This window comes from Conger conger, chromosome 2 (assembly GCF_963514075.1).
Source record: "Conger conger chromosome 2, fConCon1.1, whole genome shotgun sequence".
Lineage (NCBI taxonomy): Eukaryota > Metazoa > Chordata > Actinopteri > Anguilliformes > Congridae > Conger > Conger conger.
This window is the reverse complement of record NC_083761.1, coordinates 49174908-49196000: the sequence shown is the minus strand read 5'-3', so window position 1 is coordinate 49196000 and position 21093 is coordinate 49174908. Positions and strand designations below refer to the sequence as shown.

The following is a 21093-nucleotide window of genomic DNA, read 5'->3' as shown; positions in this document are numbered from 1 at the left end:
TATTGGATTCTATCAACGGATAGGTGAGATCTTATTTGACACCAATAGCATAGTTTACTGTCTTCACTATGTTCTGTTTGTTTACATCCTCATTGGTTACCCTAGCAAACAATTGCAAATGTTAATACATTGCTCACAGCATTGTTGTAGGATATCTAAGCATAGCCTAGCAATACAAAAACTTTCGAGCTAATAGTTTCGCCAATTCATATGAAGTCGGCCCCTCATGACACCTAACTTGTATTTTTCTTTTCAATTCCCGTAGCCAGCCCAATTCGCCAATACAAATTACACTTGCGGGGGAACGCCGTTCTCAATTATTATTACACGTGCATCTTGTTATTTCATCCACCATCTTTGACAGGGCACAGACACAAATTTCCGGGTCGTTTTAGTACTTCCTAGTGACGATCAGGTATGTTTTGCATTCCTTTCTAAAGGGGAGGAGCAAGTACGATTTACCGCTCTACCGGGCTACTCAGAGGCGCTCGGCCCGATTTAAATTAGAAATGTCCTGGTGAAAGACAGATTTTTGGGGGTCTTGATGGCCTGAAGTACCGATTCGGCCTTGTTGTGCCTTCACTTCAGTACCGCGTACGACGGGTTTACAGTGATCATGGCCTCGTTCTTGCCATTCTGTCCAGCTGTATACTTCGCCTTGTCAAGCATCATTCTGTTGCTGTTCCCCGCAACTACCATTGCGTCTCAGGGTGACAAGGAGCCAGTTTACAGAGACTGTGTGAAGCAGTGTGTCCGAACAAACTGCACCGGTGCTCGATTGAGAGGGTTTCAGTCCATTCAGCCGCGATATATGGCACTGACAGGTGAGATATCAGGCCGCCGTTATTTGGAGTTGTCTGACGTTAGCCAGCTAGTCATTCTGATGTCTGAGCTTTAGTTACAGGAAGCTTCAGATGGCCAGAACTTGCTGGGTTAGCTAAGAACTTGGCTCTTGTTTGTAGATTTATATAGAATGTTTGCCAAAACCAGTTTCCCAGTTTACAACCTAATGTATATAATTCGCTTTATGCATGCAGAATAAAAATGGCTGGCAAGCTAACTAGCTAGATGGCAGTATGGTGGAATGCAAAAACGACATTGCCCAGAAGGCGTTGTTGCACGCCTCTGTAACTTAAATTCACGAGCTTGCTAACTCGTCAGATAGGAAACGTCAAGGATACACTCCAAAATGTAGCCCGTGTTTGTTCGTGCTGCACAGTGTTTTACTTTTAGAACCGGTTATCTTCTGTATGACCGTTTGTCTCCGTACTGTTTGACAGATGGGTCTCTCTTGTTTCAGTAGTCATTGTGTGTACGTACAGGCTATCCGGTGTCTGAGTAATGAAATGTGAGTTAAAGGACAAGGGGTCTTAATGCATGGGATAATACTTCTTTACTATTAAAGGTACAAAAGGTAATATTTTTACGTTAAACCGTTGTTAAAATCCCTTCTATCATTGAAAAAGGCTAACTGACTTGTTGACTCGCCCTCTGCCTGTGTCCTTAAATTTGGGTTTCAAAATATACAGTTGAGGGACTGACACTGTACCAAAACATTGTATAACTGTACAATAATTCAAGCTCATTGGTTGGAAATTGGTTCTAATTGCCACAGCCAATGGCATGGTGGGTTTCAACGTCAACGTGTTCACAGAGAAAGGGGAGGAAAAACTATGCTGCGGTTTGACGGTGTTTGTTGCTGTAATGCAGGGGTGTCCAATCTTATCCTAAAAGGGCCGGCGTGGGTGCAGGTTTTTGTTTTAACCCAGCAGTAACACACCTGATTATACTAATGAACTAATCGTGGTCTTTAATCAAGACCTAGATGAGTAGAATCAGCTGTCTTAGTCCTGTGCTAAAACAACAACCTGCACACACACCGGCCCTTTCTGGATAAGATTGGACACCCCTGCTGTAATGAATTCTGCTCTTGACCATTAGAAGTCCGAAATGACCTATTGTACCTTTAAGTTACTGTTTCAGATTTCTGGTGCATTAGGGTCTTGGTGTCTCAATGTATAATTGCCATTGTTAATAGATAAATGTACAATATCACAAACATCTATGTCAATATACTGTAGACTATATCTGTATACATGCTCATCAATGTGTGTTTCCTCCGGTTTCTATTGGTGTAATGTGTATGCGCTTGAGTGATTATATCTCTTCCCTGGACAGGCTGGACGTGTCGCGATGACTGCCGATACCAGTGCATGTGGACCACAGTGGGGTTATACCAGGCCGAAGGGTACAGAGTGCCTCAATTTCATGGCAAGGTGTGAAAGCTCCTTGTGTGTTTCTGCTTTTAAAGTGATGCTTCCTCTTTCCCTTTCTTAGGACTATCTTCCCATTTTAGCATCTGTCCTTTTTATTAATAATGTGGCCAAATGCTAAAATGGTGTGTGCCGTTACTTCTGATAGGCTTACAAAATACTTTAAAAAAAAAAATAATAAAAAAATGAATCTTAAAATTGGGGCGGCCTGTGGTTAAGGTAAATGACTGGGACCCGCAAGGTCGGTGGTTCTAATCCTAGTGTAGCTACAGTAAGATCCGCACAGCCGTTGGGCCCCTGAGCAAGGCCCTTAACCCTGCATTGCTCCAGGAGAGGATTGTCTCCTGCTTAGTCTACTCAACTGTACGTCGCTCTGGATAAGAGCGTCTGCCAAATGCCAATAATGTAATGTAATGTAAAACATCTTCAAATAAAAGTGGAACTCATGCTGAAGGTTGCAGACTCTTCTCTTAAATCTCCTAAGTTGCATTCATTCAAGCAATTCAGATGGTTTCCCTAACTAAACGTTTACATAATCATTTACCTTAAGCAATGAATTCGTACTGTGGTACTGTGCTTAGCTTCAGCCTGACTGCCCAAGAACACAGGTATTGTATTGAAACCTAATGTATAAAGTGATATTCATCCAAGGTTTTGAAAACTACACACAATGAAGAAAAAGGCTAGAAAGACAATCTTCAAAAATGGTACATACTTGACAGTTTCCAGCAAATTCATGCATTTCATGAATAATCAGCACTCTGGTTAAATAAATTCAGTTAGATTTTGAACTGTTGCAGTGAATGTATGCACTTGAAATTTCACTAACTTTTGAATAATATATGTCTATAACATATTTCTTCCCTCTCCTCATGATTCGCTCAGTCGGTACCGGGCCCCTCACCTATAGAAGAGGAAGTGGACGGGCACGGTGCTGAGGTGCCAGACGACATGAGTACTGAATAAATGTGATTTGTATTAACTCTCTCCTCTTCTCCTCCTTTTCTCCCAGTGGCCGTTTGTGCGTTTCCTGTGCTTTGAGGAGCCAGCGTCTGCCCTGGCCTCCCTGCTGAATGGCCTCGCCTGCCTTCTAATGTTACTGCGTTACCGCAGCACTGTGCCACGCCAGAGCCCCATGTACCACACCATCAACGCCTTCTCCTTGGTGCGTGTGAGCTTGTGATTGTGAAAATGTTCGGACTGGTTGAGTGGGAGTGTGATCATTGTTTCCCTGTATTCTGTTTCTTGCCCATCTCACAGGTCTCTTTGAATGCCTGGTTCTGGTCCACAGTGTTCCACACCAGGGACACCTATCTCACAGAGGTAACTTGGATAGGCTTTATGAACGTGATTGACCTATTGCTGCAAAACGTGTAATATGTTGCTTTTACTTAAAAGGGCAGTTCACCCAAGTAAGGTATGTTTCCACTTGCCCGGAGTAGTATCTGTCAACGCAGATAACCTTTTTCACATGTCAGTGAAACTTTCTAGTTATAGGCTGCAGCTCAACCTGATAACTCAAAGGGTCCCTTGCTTTTCTGGCCTCAGTGTGCCAAAAAATTCCATTAAAAAATTCAGCAGCACCATCCCTGTTCCAGTAAAATCCAGTGGTTACTAACAAACATCCACAGAGCTTAATTTGCTCACGGTTTCACCTACAATGACTACTTCGACCAAAGTATGCACAAAGTTTCAACCCAACCAGTATTGCAGTTTGTTGTCAAAAAGATAGTGTGGTGTTGCAGCTTAAGGAGGCATGCCAAGTTGATTTTAAAAATATGGGAATTTCATTTTAAATGCATGCAAGAGCACTCACCAACAAAATAAAGACTGACAAAGCAAATGAGGCAGAATGCTAGCACTACAGGCCCTTAGATCAGTATATATATATATACACATACACATCCTTTATGCAATTTCTTTCACTTTCTCCTTGCAAAGAATGACCAAGTATCTAAGGTTAGAATGGTTGTGTAAGGGCTTGCTGTCTTGAACTGGCATAGAGGGTAATCCTGCTAATAATTAATGAATGTTATGTTTGAGTCGGTTGTGACTTTGTGTTCCTGTGCAGAAAATGGACTACTTCTGCGCCTCTGCTGTCATTCTCTACTCCATCTACCTGTGTTGCGTTAGGTAAGCAGTAAGCTCACATCTCAGGTGTGGATAATGTTTCAGTGTATTTTTATAACTAGTGCCAGATTGGTAATTCATGTTCTAGCTGGTGGAACCTTTTTAGCTTTGGATTAAAAGTTTGGGCATGTTCTTGTTATATGCCTTGTTTAGTGCTAATGAAGCCCTGATGAGCAACACTCATGCTTTTAGGCCTATTCTTCTCCTTCTTCCTTTTAATGTATTCCTGCTCTTCCCTCCCTCAGGACATTAGGGCTGCGCAGGCCAGGAGTCTCCAGCATAGTGGGAGTGCTGCTCATCCTCGTCTTCACGTCTCATGTCTCCTATCTCACCTTCATCAGTTTTGACTACGGCTACAACATGGCTGCCAACGCCACCATTGGTAAGAATGTTGGGGATTATGGTAGTAATGGGGGGGGGAGGTAGACCTTTTATTACAGGAGCCGTTTGATTACAGTACTACAGTACAGTGTGTCCTTATGGGAGCGACATTGGTAAGAGCGGTCAGAGCAGTCGGAGGGTTGCCGGCTCGAACCCGCCCTGGGTGTGTCCTCCTGATGAGCTGGTTGGTGCCTTGCATGGCAGCCAATCGCCGTTGGTGAACACCGAGTGCGTGTACGAAAGGGTGAATGAGAAGCATAAATTGTAACGCGCTTTCAATAAAGGTGCTATATACATGCCAACCATTTACCATTTATCCGTTTGCACTCATGTACATGCGCCCATTTGTAACAATGGTTCTCCGTGGTTTTATTCTTGATAAAAAAAAATCCCCCCCCCCCACTGCTGTACTCCCTCAGGAATGGTGAACCTGCTATGGTGGCTGTGCTGGTGCTGGCAGAACCGGCGCACGCTCCCGTACTGGTGGAAGTGCGGGGTGGTCGTGTTGCTGCTGCATGGCTTGGCCCTCCTGGAGCTCCTGGACTTCCCCCCACTCTTATGGGTGCTGGACGCTCATGCTGTCTGGCACCTCAGCACCGTGCCCGTCCACTTCCTCTTCTATAGGTGAGGAGCCCGGTACCGACTGAGCGAACGACCCGCCCAGAATGACACTGAAGGCCGTACAGAAAGTGTAAATCTTCGGTCTTTGTTTTATGAGTAAGGTTTTACATTTCATATTCAGCCAAATATCTACAGCCCATTTATTGATTATTGTAATGCAGATATATTCCAATGCTAAAATCCATGAAGAGGGGAAACTTTTTTTTTTGATGATATATAAAAGATTTTATATATCATATAATATAATTTTATATATATATATAATGTTTTTTAAATCTTTTATTTAAAACAACTGGCACGAGTCAAGGTTTGGGTAAGGGCAGTCCTGGTTTATTTATGAATGTATTTTTTATTATTAAATTGACTTTTTTTGATGTTTCCTCTCTCCACTGTCCACTGATAATTAAATGTAAAATGTATCGCAATCACAAAGATTTGGGTAAGGGCAGTCACCTTGTTTACACAAGTCTGTTTACACATCTCTTTCATAGGGAAGGGGGCAAACCTTAATGGGTTAAGAACTGAATGGTATTTTCACTTTCCCTATAGGGGAAAGAGTGCTTATATGACTGCAAACAAGGGAGTGAGCCACAGTACTCATACAAATCCTAAGCACTATAAGTGTGCCTGTAGTTTATATCAATGCCTTCCAAATTAAGAGTTTTGCGACAAACTGCTACCACAATGTTTATTTGATAAAGGCTAATGTATTCCAAATAATTATGAAATGACAACATGAGGGCTCATCTTTCTCTGTGTAATATCTCTCTGACCCTGTCTAACCTCCTGCTCTTCACCTCAGTTTCTTAATAGATGACAGCCTGCACCTACTCAACACAGAGAAGACCGGGGTCAAGCTGGAGTAGGGAGAGCAAGGCCACACAACCCCCCCCTCTTCCTGTGCACTCCTCCAATCAGGGCAGCCAGCACCAGAAGGGGACAGAGCTCAGTCGTCTTGGCAACCGCACATTTCTTTGCTGTGTATTTCATTCCATGGGTGTACAATTATTTCACTTTTCTTGTTTTGGGATTTGTATGCATTTTGGCTTTCTTGAACATCGCATTCACTAAGCTTTGCCTTGTGGAGATGGGTCCAACAGGGCCCCAGTCAGCCACACAGTGTTTCTAAATGGTTGCCATTTGATTTCCTTATGCACAGTTTGCAGACACTGTCTGATCCCAACCCCACTGGTCTGATCACTGTGTTTCTGTCACTCCTGCAGTAAGTCAGAACAGGCAGACCGGATGTATAACTGTCTTTGTTTAAAGGATTGGCAGTGTTGTAAACTTGGCAGAGTACTACAATTCTAGCACTCATGATCTACTATACAGAAATGTCCAAACTAAGGTAAATTGTGGTATAGCAGATTTACTTTATCCAGTGAAGGGTTAAGTACTCAAAAACATGCTCTGTTGCTCTCCATTGCATGCTTGCTTAAAATGCCTGCCCATATTTTATGAGTATTGAATTAGGTAAGCTAGAAAGGAATGGCTTGAGAGCTAAAGCATCAAAAATGGCAATATTGGAGGAGTAGTTTTTTTTATGTGTAGATTTCCAAGTTAAATTAACTTGGGGGGCCTGGAATTAGGCCATATTTGGGCCTCAAACTTCACTTCTGAAGACAGCCAGCAGAGGGCAGCCATAATTCTTGTGTCTGAAATCAGCCACTTTAACATTACTAATTAGACTAAAGAAATGGGTGCTTTTAAAATGTTGGGGTGAGTGAATAGACTACTTAAGAGGGGACTGGTGGTAGGGTCACATGGGTTGACTGGGCCTTTTGTTGATCTACCATTTTCATTTCTGCTTGAATTGCTTTTTTCCCTTTTTTTATTGATTGTGGTTTCATTATTCTACCTTATTATTGTTTGAATGATTATGACCATTTGTGCTTTGTTTACCGATTTGCTCTGATTGCTTTTTAGTCCTTAGGGGTGGTGGGCGAGGGGATAACAGATCTGTTTAATTCACATTCACCTGGATGGCCTTTCTGTTCCTACAACAAATTCATACACTTACAGGTGCTTTGAAAGGACCTGCGGGAAGCCGTTTAAAAGAAAGCCGAAAAGACAAGGGTGGGATGTCGAGGCAGGATGGGAAATGAGAGCACCGCTGTGATGAGAAACCAGCCTGGCGTGGTGGCCTGGGCTACTGGCTGAGCAAGCTATGTGAACCGAGTGGGAGAGGGCCACGGACCACTGTTTGTGTTTTACAGCATACGTGTTGACATTGTGTGCCTTCATTGTGTGCCACATACCTGTAGTGCGATGCTGTCTGTCACTGACCTGTTTTACCTCATATTTGAAGTCCTGCCCTGTCAAACACGTTTGTGCCTGATGGTCTTGGTAGGAGGTGCGTGCGTGTGTGCGTGTGTGCGTGCGTGCGTGCGTGCGTTGTCAGGAATCCTGACAGTTTTGTCATTTGCACAAGTGTTTTAGACATTTCTGTAGGATATTCCTGCATTGTCTTCACTTTCTTTTTTTGTTGCAAAAGTGCCAATTTCTTTAGTTTTTCTACATTGTTAAGTTTCATATGAATGAAGTTAGGAATAGAAAAACATCCTTGTCATGAGTGTTGGCACCCAGATGAGCACGCAAGAGAAAACGGCTGGTGTGTTAATGTGCTAGTTCACTGAGGTTGTCTTAATACTTGACTCACGTGCACTTACTGTGTGTGTGTGCGTCCTTGTATGTGTGTAAGCTGTATAGGGGATGGGAGGGGGGGTGACATTGTGATCTGTAAATAGAGCAGAGTATGATCATATGCATGGGATAATCTATACAGCGTAATGAACTGAACCTGTCTGCAAGATATTCTGTGGACTTCAGTGTGTATGAAGGCATGCAGCAGAAAGAGTGAGTGCCCCAGCAAAGAAAGATTGACCATGGGTATATATAGCTTCTCTGAGAGCCTGGGAGAGAGGAGATATGTGGGGTGACAAGGGATTGAGGAATGGTGACAGAGTATTATATCTGCCTCAGACAAGTCTCAGAGAGTTTTTCATTCTCTGGCAGCCTACTCTTGGCTCAAGTTTACCCTTCTGCATGATATTCCATCAATTAGCTTACCATCTCCTTTGTGATTAAAAAAAAGAAAGAAAAAAAAAGCCTGGCAGAGCTTCTTTTGGTGTTGGGTGTCAATAGTAGATTGGATCCAGTCATAGTTCCCCATTTGTTCTGGGGGGGGGGCTAATAATCAAACGGTAGCGTAACTGTACGAAGTGTCACAGTGATCAGGTCCTGGAGTATTTGAAAATGTACAGACATGTTTGTTGCTTTTTTGATTGATGCCCTATCCCCTGAGTGGTGTGTGACGTTGCTCCGACGTACAGGAATGCCCCTGGTGCAGCTGTGCTCAGATCCCTCAGAGACTCCTCTTCCCCCTCAACGAGCCAGCATGACAAGACTCCTCTGGCTCGGTGCTGCCCCTGCCTGCTGCCCTGTACACTGTAACTCTCCTTGCCAAATGCATTCTTCTCCTGTATGACACCACGTGGTTGTTTAAAAGCTTTAAGAATTTAACAAATAAAGTGTCCTCTGTTATTTAAAAAGCACTTCCGAAGATTTATTTCCTTACGTGGCCATTGGGTCTACACGCAGAAATGCATGTTCTGGTTTAGTGGGTTGATGGGTGGGAAAAACTGCTGGAGATACCAGGGCAGCCCAGCTGCCTGGCATCTCTTGCCTGCTGCTGAGCTTCTAAAGATCTCAACATCCAAAGCAATTTCAAAGACTATGAAAGCCATCCCAGACTGGAGACTGAAGCCCGCATTTCGCACAAGTCAGCCAAGTTGCTAAACCATTTCCTTGAATGGTCATTTAGAGCAGTGGTTTCCAAACTCGGTCCTGGAGTACCCCTGTGTATGCTGGTTTCCATTCCAGCTCCCAACCACAATTGCAAACCAAGAATTTTAACAAGCTGTTCATTTCATGTTTATAGGGATTACTTGCCCTCTTAAACTACATTTTGTCAAAATGCTATGCATACCAAGAATAATAAAATTCCCATGTTCATATTGTGCTATATTGCAACCAATGCATACATTTTGCAGAAATGGCGAATCAGTAGGCTCCTAATTGGTGAAAGTGTTGACACATGGCCACCAAAACTAACCACCAAAACTAACCACTTATTAATTAACCTCAGTACTTATTTGTTACCTCTTCTTTTGTAATTGTTTGCAAGATGGTTACCATATGAACATGGTCATTTTATTCTTTAGTCATTTTATTGTCATTGCAAAGCTATTTCTGGCATAATGTAGTTTTAGGTACATAGTCCAATCTATGATGAAAATCACCTAATTAAGAACTATTAACAGCTTGTTAAAATGATTCAATGGCAATTGGGGATGGAACAAAAACCAGCATAAACAGGGGTACTTGAGTACCTGAGGACTGAGTTTGGGAACCACTGAATTAGACCACAGTCAGATACACTCAAACATAAAAATGGATTAAACAAAAATATATATATTTTAAATGAATATGTGTTCAAGTAAGCAATCCTTTCCCAATAGGTACTGTGAGACACACCGTGTTATTCTTCTTTTTATAAAGATTTCAGTTTGATTAATTTCACCTAAGCGAAACACAACCAAACACTGATTTATGGCAATATCATATTTCCCAGATTTCATGCAAAAGTTATCTTAAATAAATGTTAGTCTTTATAATATCCTTTGTGTTGCCTTTAAGCCCATGTCCAATTTGTAATCTTAAAAGCAAAACTTCACTGAGCTGAGACAAGACATTGACACCCTATACCATAGGAATGTACATGTTTCCTGTTTTCTTTTATTTTTTATGACATTTCTTAGTGCATTATTCATTATGTCATTTGTTTTTTAAACTTCCCAAATTCACAGTTTTCTCCATTGGTTTAGATGGCAAAATTATAATAGTAGGTCTTCTCCATAGCTGCAATGCCCACCACCTAGCTCTCAGATTGTAGTTGAAGACTAGCAGTTCCATGGGCTGCAGGGTCCTAACCGCTGTACTAGCTGGTCATTCTATTAAAGAGAAATTGGCTTAGCTTGCTCAGCAAAAGACATACATTTTCTATCAAGGTATTCACAATGATTTTCTGCGGGATGACTTCTGCCATGGGCTTTCATTGCTCTCTAAAATGTGTTGCACTGTGTTAAATGTAATCATTTTTCATTTTATTTTATTCTGGTTCTTGGACATGAGAGGGTACATGACCACTCAGAGGCATTGGTATCTGGAAATGAGGCAGAAAATATCCAACAGTCCGAAACCAACCCGATCCTGTTGATGCTATGGCCAATGGTGCATCAATGGGATGAGCTCCTTGACACAGTCAACACTGGCATGATCAAAATTGTTTTAGGACTTTGGGCTACATGGCTGTTGGATGTAGTTTTTATTATTCATTTTCTTCAGTAGACCTAGCTTTAACTTTTGATCTACAGAATATTTATATGCCGACAACTACAGTGTTATCAATTAGTTGTTTCTAGTTGATTGTACTTTGTGGCATGAAGAAAGAATATACTGTATTGCAGGCAAATTTATTTATTAGCTACATTTCAAAGAAATAGGGCATGTAATGTGTAAATACGCCAAGGATTTTGGCCCCAGACCTCTTATCTGGTGAGTGAGTCTAACAAACAATAATACCAAACAGCGGGTGCAAATATGGACTAGGCCTAATTAAATTGCATTGGGTGAAAGGGGTATTTTTCTCTGGAGCGGTAAATCATATAACCTAGTTGTTTCTGGGAGTTCATTCTGGGCTAAAGGAGACCAACAGTTTCATGAAAAACCGAAAGCAGATTGCGTAAACGCTCTGTGGAACATTGTTTTGAACCCGTGAGCACATTCAGTAGGATTTCACCCTGGCCTGAGAGTTATAAAACGTGGGTTGTACTATGACCCGGGTATGCATGATCGTGGGGTGGGCTGCTGGCACTTTGGAGTCGGGGTTCATTATGAATAGAGATTATTATTCTTCCTCTTGGCTCTGTGTTGGGACTGTGGAGCTGAGAACAGTATGAAACATGGCTTTTAATAGGCCTATATGTGTGTCTCAACAATAAGCTAGGCTTCTCAATAATGTCAGGGGGAAATTATTGAGAAATGTGTATTTGGTGTAGACGAGTTTAAAACATATAGGTATGAAAGACATCAAATCATAAATTATCTTACAAAGAAAGTAGGCTACTAACTTCCAAGCTGCCCTGGGTTTGCCATTCAGGTTAACGTTTCACGCGAAAATTCAGTAGGCTACAGGAAACTTGTGAACAATTATGAGTCAGAAATATGTGGTGTACCTTCCAGACTTAATGACTTTTTGACTAGACTGAGGCGGGCTGAGAGTCAATCTGCCTCCAACTGCTGCCACTCCCCACCCAGGCCTGTGACGGGAGCGCGCTTCGCGTTATGCGACGCTTTACTGCCAAACCACAGGCAAAGCTGGGCTTGTGAATCTCCGCGAGGAAGTTGTTCGGATTTATAAACAAGTATAGAAGAGTACAGAATAACTGCTGGAATATAGTTTCGAAACGCTTCGTATTGGGAATCAAGTTACATCGGTGACTATGGAGTAGTGGTTTGCGGTACAAACGATGGAGACGGCGAGAAGTTTGCTCTTTCTCGGGGTCGTGCTGGTAGGAGTTCAGAGCATATTGGGCAGAGAAGGTGGGTCACATTGAAACTTTTCTCTTTCCCAAACTAACCAGGAACCTGATAATGGGACGTTGTACAAGGAATCAACGAAGTCAAGCTCAGACAAGTCGTAAGATTTGTCGGGTTTAGACTTAACCAATGGCACTACGTAGTGCTACGACAGTAACTTACATTCCATTACACTTATACCCAGCCCCTCGCGCAGCTCTGGGGGTTGTACGTTTTATTTTAGTAACTCGGTTATTTTAAAAGAACAAAGTAATCCATGTAAGCAATCTTATATTACCTTTTCAGTTATTATTTCTAGTAGTTTTTTTTAGCCATTTATGTTTCAGAAGTAGTGAAAGATATGAATGTGGAATTTAAACGAATTTACCAACCGAAAATGAAAACCTGATTTGCAACTTTCATTGACAACAGCATAAAAGCTATAGCCTAGCTAACTGGAGCTACTGTAAGACTGGTTCTGACCGTAAACAAAATCATCACGCTGAACAGCTGTCTTAAGTCAAACAATATAACCTACCACAGACGCAATGCTGCGTAAGGTTTCGCAGTTCTATGCTAGGCTTTTGTCGAAAATAAGTGAAGACACTGTCAGTAAACACATTTTAACGATGGCTCTGAAAGAAAAGCTATTTAGAATCACACAAACAAAGGCCTATATTTCAGTTATAAAAGGCTACAACCATTAATAAGTTATGTAGTTTACATTTAGTGTAGATGATGGATACATATCGATGTGTTTAGTCTTAAAGCTGTTATTTAAGGCTCTTACTCACCTTTACACTGAAGTGAGTCAGTGCAGGTGTCGTTATAATAGTTCTGGTTTTGTAGATGAACACGACCATACCACGGGCTATAGCCTTACTGCAGTAGGGGGAGACCAGGCCACAAACCAACACGGGGCATGTTGAAACATTTTGTACAGTTGCATTTGTGCAACAATGATGAGTTTCTTTTCACTTGTGTATTATAGCAACCCGCTTCTCATGGGTGAGTGGCAGGGTGATTTGAAAACTTCAACAAGGGTTTTTAACAAATCTGTGTTGTAATGTCGATTAACTAAGTATAACCCAATATACGTAATTTAAATCACTGTCCTGTGGGTTATAAAGCAGTATATTTTTGGCAGATTTTACTAGCAAACAAAGACTGAGCTGTGCAGGAGTACAACTAACAGTCGGGACATGTTGGAAAGCTGTGTTCCAACATGCTCCTACCTATTATAAATGCATCAGCCACAGCCACAGTAGCTTTTAACGTATACAAAAATGTAAATAATAGTATATTCCATGTGTACCATGCTCTTATTTGGTCCTTTAACACTTATCTATTTCTTCCCAGGCATTCATTACATATTAATGTTGCCATATGCAGTTAGTCTACACAAAATATGGACAATTTGTACAGGACAGTTATCAGATGAAATATGTAAACGGTAAGAAATGCTGTATTAAAACAAAACATTTCCCAGTCCGTTTTCTGACATTTCGGATGCTGTTTCAACTTGCCCCATAGTCTGGGCATGTTGGAACAGTTTCACTCCGGCTACTTTCGATTTAACTGTAATCGCCAGGAATGTCCTAGAACTGTACCGATGGTCCATAGCCATAGCAAGAACATGTATCTTCTTTCTGAATTAAAAATATTTGCTGTAATATGTGTATATATTTTTTAATTAAGCAATTAGAAAATTGGTTGTTCCGAGGTCTCCCCTGCCTGTAAACATGAAGATTGTTTTTGAATATTTTAGAAAATAATAGTAAATACCTAGTTTAATTGAGGCCTACTGTACGTTTCTGGAAACTGGCATAGCCACCTAGCATGACATTAGCTATCATTAGGTAGAAGTTTAGACTTTAGACTATTAAAAGAAATGTGATTTTAACAGTAACTGTTTATGTCCGCATGGGGTCATGTATTTATGAAAAAGAAAACCTATTGACAAAAATGTAATTGCATTTTCAAACTTTATTTTGGGCCATCTTAAATACTTCTATATTTCTATATTGTAAGTCAGATAATAGCCTAATTGCCAAATTGAAGATTAACATTTACATTGACATCGTGCTCACAAATGTCCAGCAGTCTGTAGTTAGAGCCGTGTAGGCTACGTCCAGGCATGCTGCTATTCGATGCATCGGTTAAAAGGATGTTTTCATCCCTCTTCCCTATGGCTTCTTTCTGACAGACTAGTGTCCAATCTGTTTCTGTTGAGAACTTTGTTACAGAGAGGGTTGTGCACTGAAAATTCCCTGATCACATAAATGTCCAATATTTGCGTGATATAACATGACAATAAATCTGGTATTTTTTAGTCAGGGAATCAGACGGAAAGCAGCATAAATCTAAAAATGGGATTTTATACAGATACTATGGGCGACTGGTCTAAGGATTTTACTTTTACGCCAATACAGGTTTCTATAGGCTATAATGTGGCTTGTTTTTATGTAACCATAAACTTTGCCTATGCATTTAATTTTACTGGGCAGGGAAATCATTGCGGTGACACGATTAATGTGTTCCATTTAAGCCAGGAAATTTTCACTTTAGAAGTAGTTAAACTACACAGTCCTGGAAAATGTAGGTAAACTAGTTCTGGCCAACATTAGATATATAGAACACAAAACGTTGGATAGTGATTGCTATTAAGTAGATGAAAAAAATTAAGTTGGATTTAATGAAATAGTTAACAATACCTACACGCAATTATAGCCTTTATTTTTGAACTTGCCTACTTAGTAATGTTGCGTGCAACAGTTTGTCCAAAGATGTATTGCTTTATTTATTTTTATTTAGATATTTTGAAATAGAAGCTTGGAAAAACACATTATAGAGAAAAGCATAGGACTTGGAGATTAACAACAGGGGGTTGAAACAGGGGTCTCCTTCAGGCCATTGTCAGCTTTAGCCAGCAGTTGATTCTTTTACATATTCGCTGTTAAAAGAATATTTGTATTCCACATCCATTGAACAATAAATATACTACTGAACGGTTTGTCATTCAACATTGAAAACAGCTTAATAAGCTCCTCAATGAATCTCTATTTTCTAATATCAACTTCTCTCTACAGAACTATAGTTTATCCTGTTGCCTTCTCCCAAACAGGTCTGTCAGATTACTGTTCTATTGAAGGGAACAGGGATGTAAGTAAAAGAATAAAGAGCTAGGAACTGAAACTACTAAAAAGAAAAAAAATCTCACTGAAAGGTATTTGGCCCATTGTCCAAGGTGACATGCCTTCCACAGCAGGGGGGCATTTTATTTAGGTGTAAAATTATTGTAGTCAATGGTACAGCGTTGCTGCGCTACACGATCACCACAGCTTGGTTTTGTTATTGTAGTTGCACTGGCCCTACTGCGGTAGAGATCCATTCAGCGTTCAAGTAGCCTACCGATCCTCACACCCTCCCGGAAGTTGCTTGAGCTGCACTATTCTGGTGTGGGCACAATGCGATAATTGCATCTATTATAAATGATATCAAATGTGAACTTTGTCTGGGAACTGCCTAAGAGCTGGTTTACGTGTGGCAGAACCTGAATCTCTATGACGATGGGCAATTGAAGTTACGTTGGGGAGGCTGGTGCCTTAAAGCTGTGTAAACCTGCTGCAGAAATGAACTTCGGCTGGGTCATACAAACTAAGTAAACATAAAATGGTGTATTTGTGGAGAAAACAAAACTCAGCATAGACTTTGGCCACTGCAGTGTGCACATCCCTGCTGCCGAGCTAGCCAAGATGATCGCACACCACAGTAAATGCGGAGATTGCTTACAACTAGTAACATAACGTAACATAACATAACATAAGGTAATGGCGAGAACAGGCCATTCAGCCCAGCAATGCTCGCCTGGGTGAGCTGCGTATTAGGTTTTTATTAGACTTATTTTTTTTACTTATTGGTGCTGTAGCTTATCCACTTAGAGGTTTGCCGCGTTGTGCGTTCTGAGATGCTCTTCTGCATACCACTGTTGTGATGTGTGGTTATTTGCGTTACTGTCACCTTCCTGTCACCTTTGACCAGTTTGGCCCTTCTCCTCGGACCTCATTAACAAGGTGTTTCTGCCCACAGAACTGCTGCTATCTGAATGTTCACATTTCTTCTCCATTCTAATGGTTGATGTGAACATTAACTGAAGCTCCTGACCCGTATCTGCATGATATTATACATTGCATTGCTGCCACACGATTGCTTGATTAGGTAATTGTAGGAATAAGTAGGTGTATTCATAAAGTGCTCAGTGATAGTGTATAGCATCATCTCTTTGTTCTTTTCTTTCTTGCCATGCTAAGCAGAATCTGAATTTGTGGCTGCCCCCCCTAATGCCCCCACTTGCATGGAGTCTCACTAGCCATGAGGTTAAGAGCTGCAATGAGTATACGTGTTGACGTGGTTCAATTTCGGCCATGTTCTCCTCCTAAGTAACTCCCGGTTTGCTATTGTCATCCAGCCGACCTGTAGTTTTGATACACGGTAAGGAAGATTTTTGTGTTGGGGCTAAATCCCAATCCATTTGCATTTGTACACAGGAACTGACATATTAACTCATATTCACTAGGGGTGTGAACGGTTAAACGTTTAATCAATGAACCGAAACTGAGTTGTAAACGTTAAAAACAAAACAAACAAAAAAACGAACTGATAACCAATTTTTTTTCTGAGGTTGAAATGGTAAGCTCAGTTTGAAAAAATGTGCTTTCACCACGAGTGATGAAATGCACAAATTGGTCAGACAATTGAAAGAAAGCTTGTAGCTGTGTATAACTTCCTGTTACATTCTGTTTACATTCTAAACTAGCAATCAACATGCTAAAGTAGTTCTAGCAAGCAACCTTTGGCTATTTCAGGGCGTTATTAATACAAACACCTCAGGGAACTGAATGCTGCAGTATTATAGTTATCAAAGAATTTCTGTGCGTTTAAAATCTGTAGCTGTTGGTTCACTTATGGCGTATTGTATGGCATTTCTAAAGGTTCACAGAGGACCTTAGTTGTTGACACGTGAAAAATCTTTTGTTTGTGCGTGCGTGTGTGTATGTGTGTGAGAGAGAGACTGTGCGTGCTCATTACATGTAAGAGAAGAAATCATAATCCTGGTTATGCATGCTTTTGAGATTGGCTTTGTTTTGTCATTTGTTTTTATTTTTATAATTGATTTTCCATTCTATGACAATACAGATCCCAACCATGTATTTCCATTTAGATAACACCAAGTTGTTATCTAAGGTACTGTTGACGTCAAATAAGCTGAAGTCCAAAGGTCTCTCTCTCTCTAACTGCAAAGAATCAAGGAATTGGTAGGGCAAACATTCCAAAGGTCAACGGTTGGGATTTGATTTGTATCTATACCAAGGCTCTTATCAACTTGTAGTGCACACCTGGGCACAGTCTTTACTGGTAAATCGTAAGGTTAAAATGGGGGTGCAATACACTGAGCATAGTATTGTGTGTATGAATTGCCTGTGTGTATCCGTGCATGGTGAATATCTCTATGAACACTACACGAGTGAGTGAATGTCTAGTACAGATCCTGTTTGTCCTGTCTGTTGAGCAATACTTGTTTGTTCTGAAGTGAGAGGAGGAAAGAAACCTTGTTTGGAGGACAGGGCTACTTCATTTTAGAGCGTGTGTGTGTATGTGCACGGTGTGTGTGTGCATGTGTGTGTTTGGAGTGTGGTGTGCATATGCATACGTATGCGCATATGTGTGTGCACGGTATGCGGGTGGATGTATGCATGTGTGTGTTTGGAGTGTGGTGTGCATATGCATACGTATGCGCATATGTGTGTGCACGGTATGCGGGTGGATGTATGCATGTGTGTGTGCGCACAGTGTGCGGGTGGATGTGTGCATGTGTGTGTGTACGTGTGTGTGTGTTTGTGTGTGTGTACATGTGTGTGTGCACGGTATGCGGGTGGATGTGTGCATGTGTGTGTGTGCACAGTGTATGTGTGTGTGTGTGTGTGTGCACGGTATGCGGGTGGATGTCTTCGTGTGTGTGTGTACGTGTGTGTGTGTTCGTGTGTGTGTACATGTGTGTGTGCACGGTATGCGGGTGGATGTGTTCGTGTGTGTGTACGTGTGTGTGTGCACGGTATGCGGGTGGATGTGTGCACGTGTGTGTTTGGAGCGTGGTGCGCATACGCGCGCGGGTGGATGTGGAGTGAATGCCTCGCTCTGGAGATAGGGGGGTGTAGAGCTGCATGATTGTGGGGGTGGCAACTGGAGGTATTTCTGTTCAGGGCGAGGGTGGATGGTTTTTGTTTGAGTTGTGTGGGTGTTGTGGGCTGAGGTAACCTAAGTACTGGAGCTTAAGGAGTTCTACAACGGCAGAGGCAGGAGCATCGGCAGCCAAGAAATCCAGCCGTATCAGGCAGAGCTGAAACCCCAGCAGTTTCCTGCTTGGCAGGTGGCCACGGGCAGGTGCGGCAGAGTAACCTGCAAACCTGCCGTTCTGCAGCAAAGGACATCACGTTCCATTCCCAACCCCCTCAGCCAGCTTCTTCTGACTGAAGGCTATCAGTTGGTAGAGCTCTGCGCCAACAATGCAAAGGTTGTGGGTTAGATTCCAGGGGACTACATACTCCACGACACTGGATAAAAGTATCTGCTAATAAGCGTGTGTGTGTGTGTGTTTGTATGTATATGTATATGTGTGTGTGTGTATATATATATATATATATATACACACACACAGAGGGCTCCAGAATTATTGGCACCCTTGATTAAAAAAATTAAGAAAAAAGGCTGCATATCATAAACGACAGATTATAATCTATATTTTGAGTTTAAACATAAAACTTAATGTTTCAATGTTTGTTTGTTTTTTCATTCGCCAATCTCATTTCTGAAAGACATAGGTGTCAAAATTATTGGCACCCCTACAATAATTGGAAATAAAACCCAACATAGGGATATTTTCAATAAAATTGGAATTTTGTTAATCTCAGACTATATCGTGTCATGCCATCACTCCTCTTTCACTAGAAACAAGCATGCAAAATCCCTTCTATCAGCGTGGGAAAAGCCAAAGAACTGTTAATCCAAAAGGGACACATTTTTATTGACCATCACAATGGGTACAAAACAAATACATAAATGTTGAAACATACCACTGTAAGGGCAATAATAATAATAATAATAATAATAAGGAAGGAATGGTTGCAAACTTGCCAGGCAGAGGACGCAAGTTCACGTTGTCCCCACAGACAGTGAAGGAGGAAATAAGAACCCAAGAATCATGGTTTAAGTCTCAAAAAGAACCATAAAACACCCCCTCCATACCAAGAAAGGGTGGCACAAAGAAAGCCCCTACTGAGCACAATAAACAAAACCAAGCATCTGGAGTTTTTGTCCAGACCATTGATATGTTTGGCGGCTAAAGAGGAATGCATACAAGGAGAAACACCGCATACCTACAGTGAAAATTATGGAGGTGGGTCTTTGATGTTTTGGAGATGTTTTGCTACCAGTGGCCAGGGGCACTATTTAAGATCAGTAGAATAATGAATTCAACACACTACCTAGAAGTGTTGGCAGAAAACCTGGTTCTCTCTGCCAGGAAGCGGATACTTCATAGATGGATTTTTCAGCAGGACAATGACACAGAATATACATATATAAATATATGAATATAAATCTACACAGAAATGTCAAATGTGTAGATTTTCAGACTTTCATCCCATCAAAAACCTGTGGTCTGAACTGAAGAGGGCAGTTCATAAGCGCTAGACCAACGATATCAATGATCTTAAAAATTTCTGCATGGAGGAATGGTGAAAAAATCCCTCCAAATGTGTTGTTGGCTGGAGGGTGGGAACAGCACTGTGTAGTGTACAGTGGAAGTAGAGCACAACTATAGGGTTTGCAGTGAGAATTCAATATGTTGTGGCATGGTTTTTAATATTTTCACATTGTGCTTGTATACAAGTCAAGGAAATGGCAACAAATACATTTTCCTATGTGAGATGGACTTGGACTTAGACTTCTGTTTCTCAGAAAGCGTCTGCTGTCTGCTCCTTCACCCAAAGGATATGAGAATATTGTTATAACTGTGGTTAACACTGTAGCCGCATAAGAAGGAGGTTCCTGGTTTGAGTCGCCTCTGTTTGGAGATTACATGTTCGTGTGGGACCAGGGTCTACAGTTGAAAATGATCTTTCCCGGGTAACTTTTACACATTTACAGAAATGTTATTCATGTACATTGACCCTGTCATATAAACATGAACTAAAAACTAAGCTAACCAGGATAACTCACTCTGTTCAGTGAAAGAAAGATGGCCTTATTGGCCTGCAAACTGCTGAGAGGAGTTTGTGATAAGAGCTATGCAAGATGCCAGGTCAAGATAATCCTGAGTTAATTTTAATGTTAACCAGCCGGTGTGACATTTTCGTTTTTCCACTGGTCGGTTGCCACAGAAACGGCTTGGCATAGAAATCCAGTGACGTTGCTAGGATACAGTGGGCAGCAGTGGTGTCCGCTGTACATTAGCGTGCCTGTCTGCATGTGCATGGGTGTCAGCCCGGTCTCTTTGTGACACAATGACATGCATAAGGCCAGCACTTGTGCACATCTTAGAGAGAGAGAGAGAGAGAGAGAGGGAGGGAGGGAGGGAGGGGAAGGGGGGTCTGAGTGAGAGGGGCAAGGCTTCTTGGGCACAATGGACACCACACACGCACACAGACACCCTTCTGAGAGGTCCGGAGGGAAAAGGAAGACTGGGAGGGCTTTGGAGAGGAAGTGAAGGAGGGGAGGTAAAAGAGGGACTGTTTCAGTTTTTCTGTTACTTCTTGCGCTCGTCCTGAGGTTAACTCCATCCTGCTTTTTTCTGTTCTTCCACATCCACGAAGAGTTTTTAATTTTGTCTTGTTATCCCTCCCACCCAAAGTTGAAAGAAATGTGGATGTTGATTGAAAATAATTATCAAGAATGCCTAAGGGAAGAATGTTGAGTATTTTATTAATGTATAATTTCTGTTATTAATGTATAACAAAGGTATAATTTCCATCATTATTGCATCACAATTATC

At 41.5% G+C, this 21093-nt stretch overlaps 2 protein-coding genes across 2 annotated transcripts in view; both read left to right on the top strand.

Moving 5' to 3' along the window:
- Window positions 1–419: 419 nt before the first annotated feature.
- pgap3 (post-GPI attachment to proteins phospholipase 3) lies at window positions 420–8956 on the top strand. The gene is made up of 8 exons (XM_061230733.1): window positions 420–824; window positions 2179–2276; window positions 3286–3438; window positions 3534–3596; window positions 4345–4406; window positions 4649–4785; window positions 5204–5408; window positions 6208–8956. Exons 1-8 carry the CDS (start codon window positions 617–619, stop codon window positions 6269–6271), a joined length of 990 nt encoding a protein of 329 aa, XP_061086717.1. The 5' UTR covers window positions 420–616; the 3' UTR covers window positions 6272–8956.
- Window positions 8957–11747: 2791 nt separating this feature from the next.
- The window catches only part of erbb2 (erb-b2 receptor tyrosine kinase 2), a 38536-nt gene continuing 29190 nt past the window's right edge, over window positions 11748–21093 (top strand). The window contains exon 1 of the mRNA XM_061231758.1: window positions 11748–12068. Within this exon, the coding sequence (XP_061087742.1) occupies window positions 11996–12068 (73 nt within the window). The 5' untranslated portion in view covers window positions 11748–11995. The remainder of the gene's footprint in view (window positions 12069–21093) is intronic.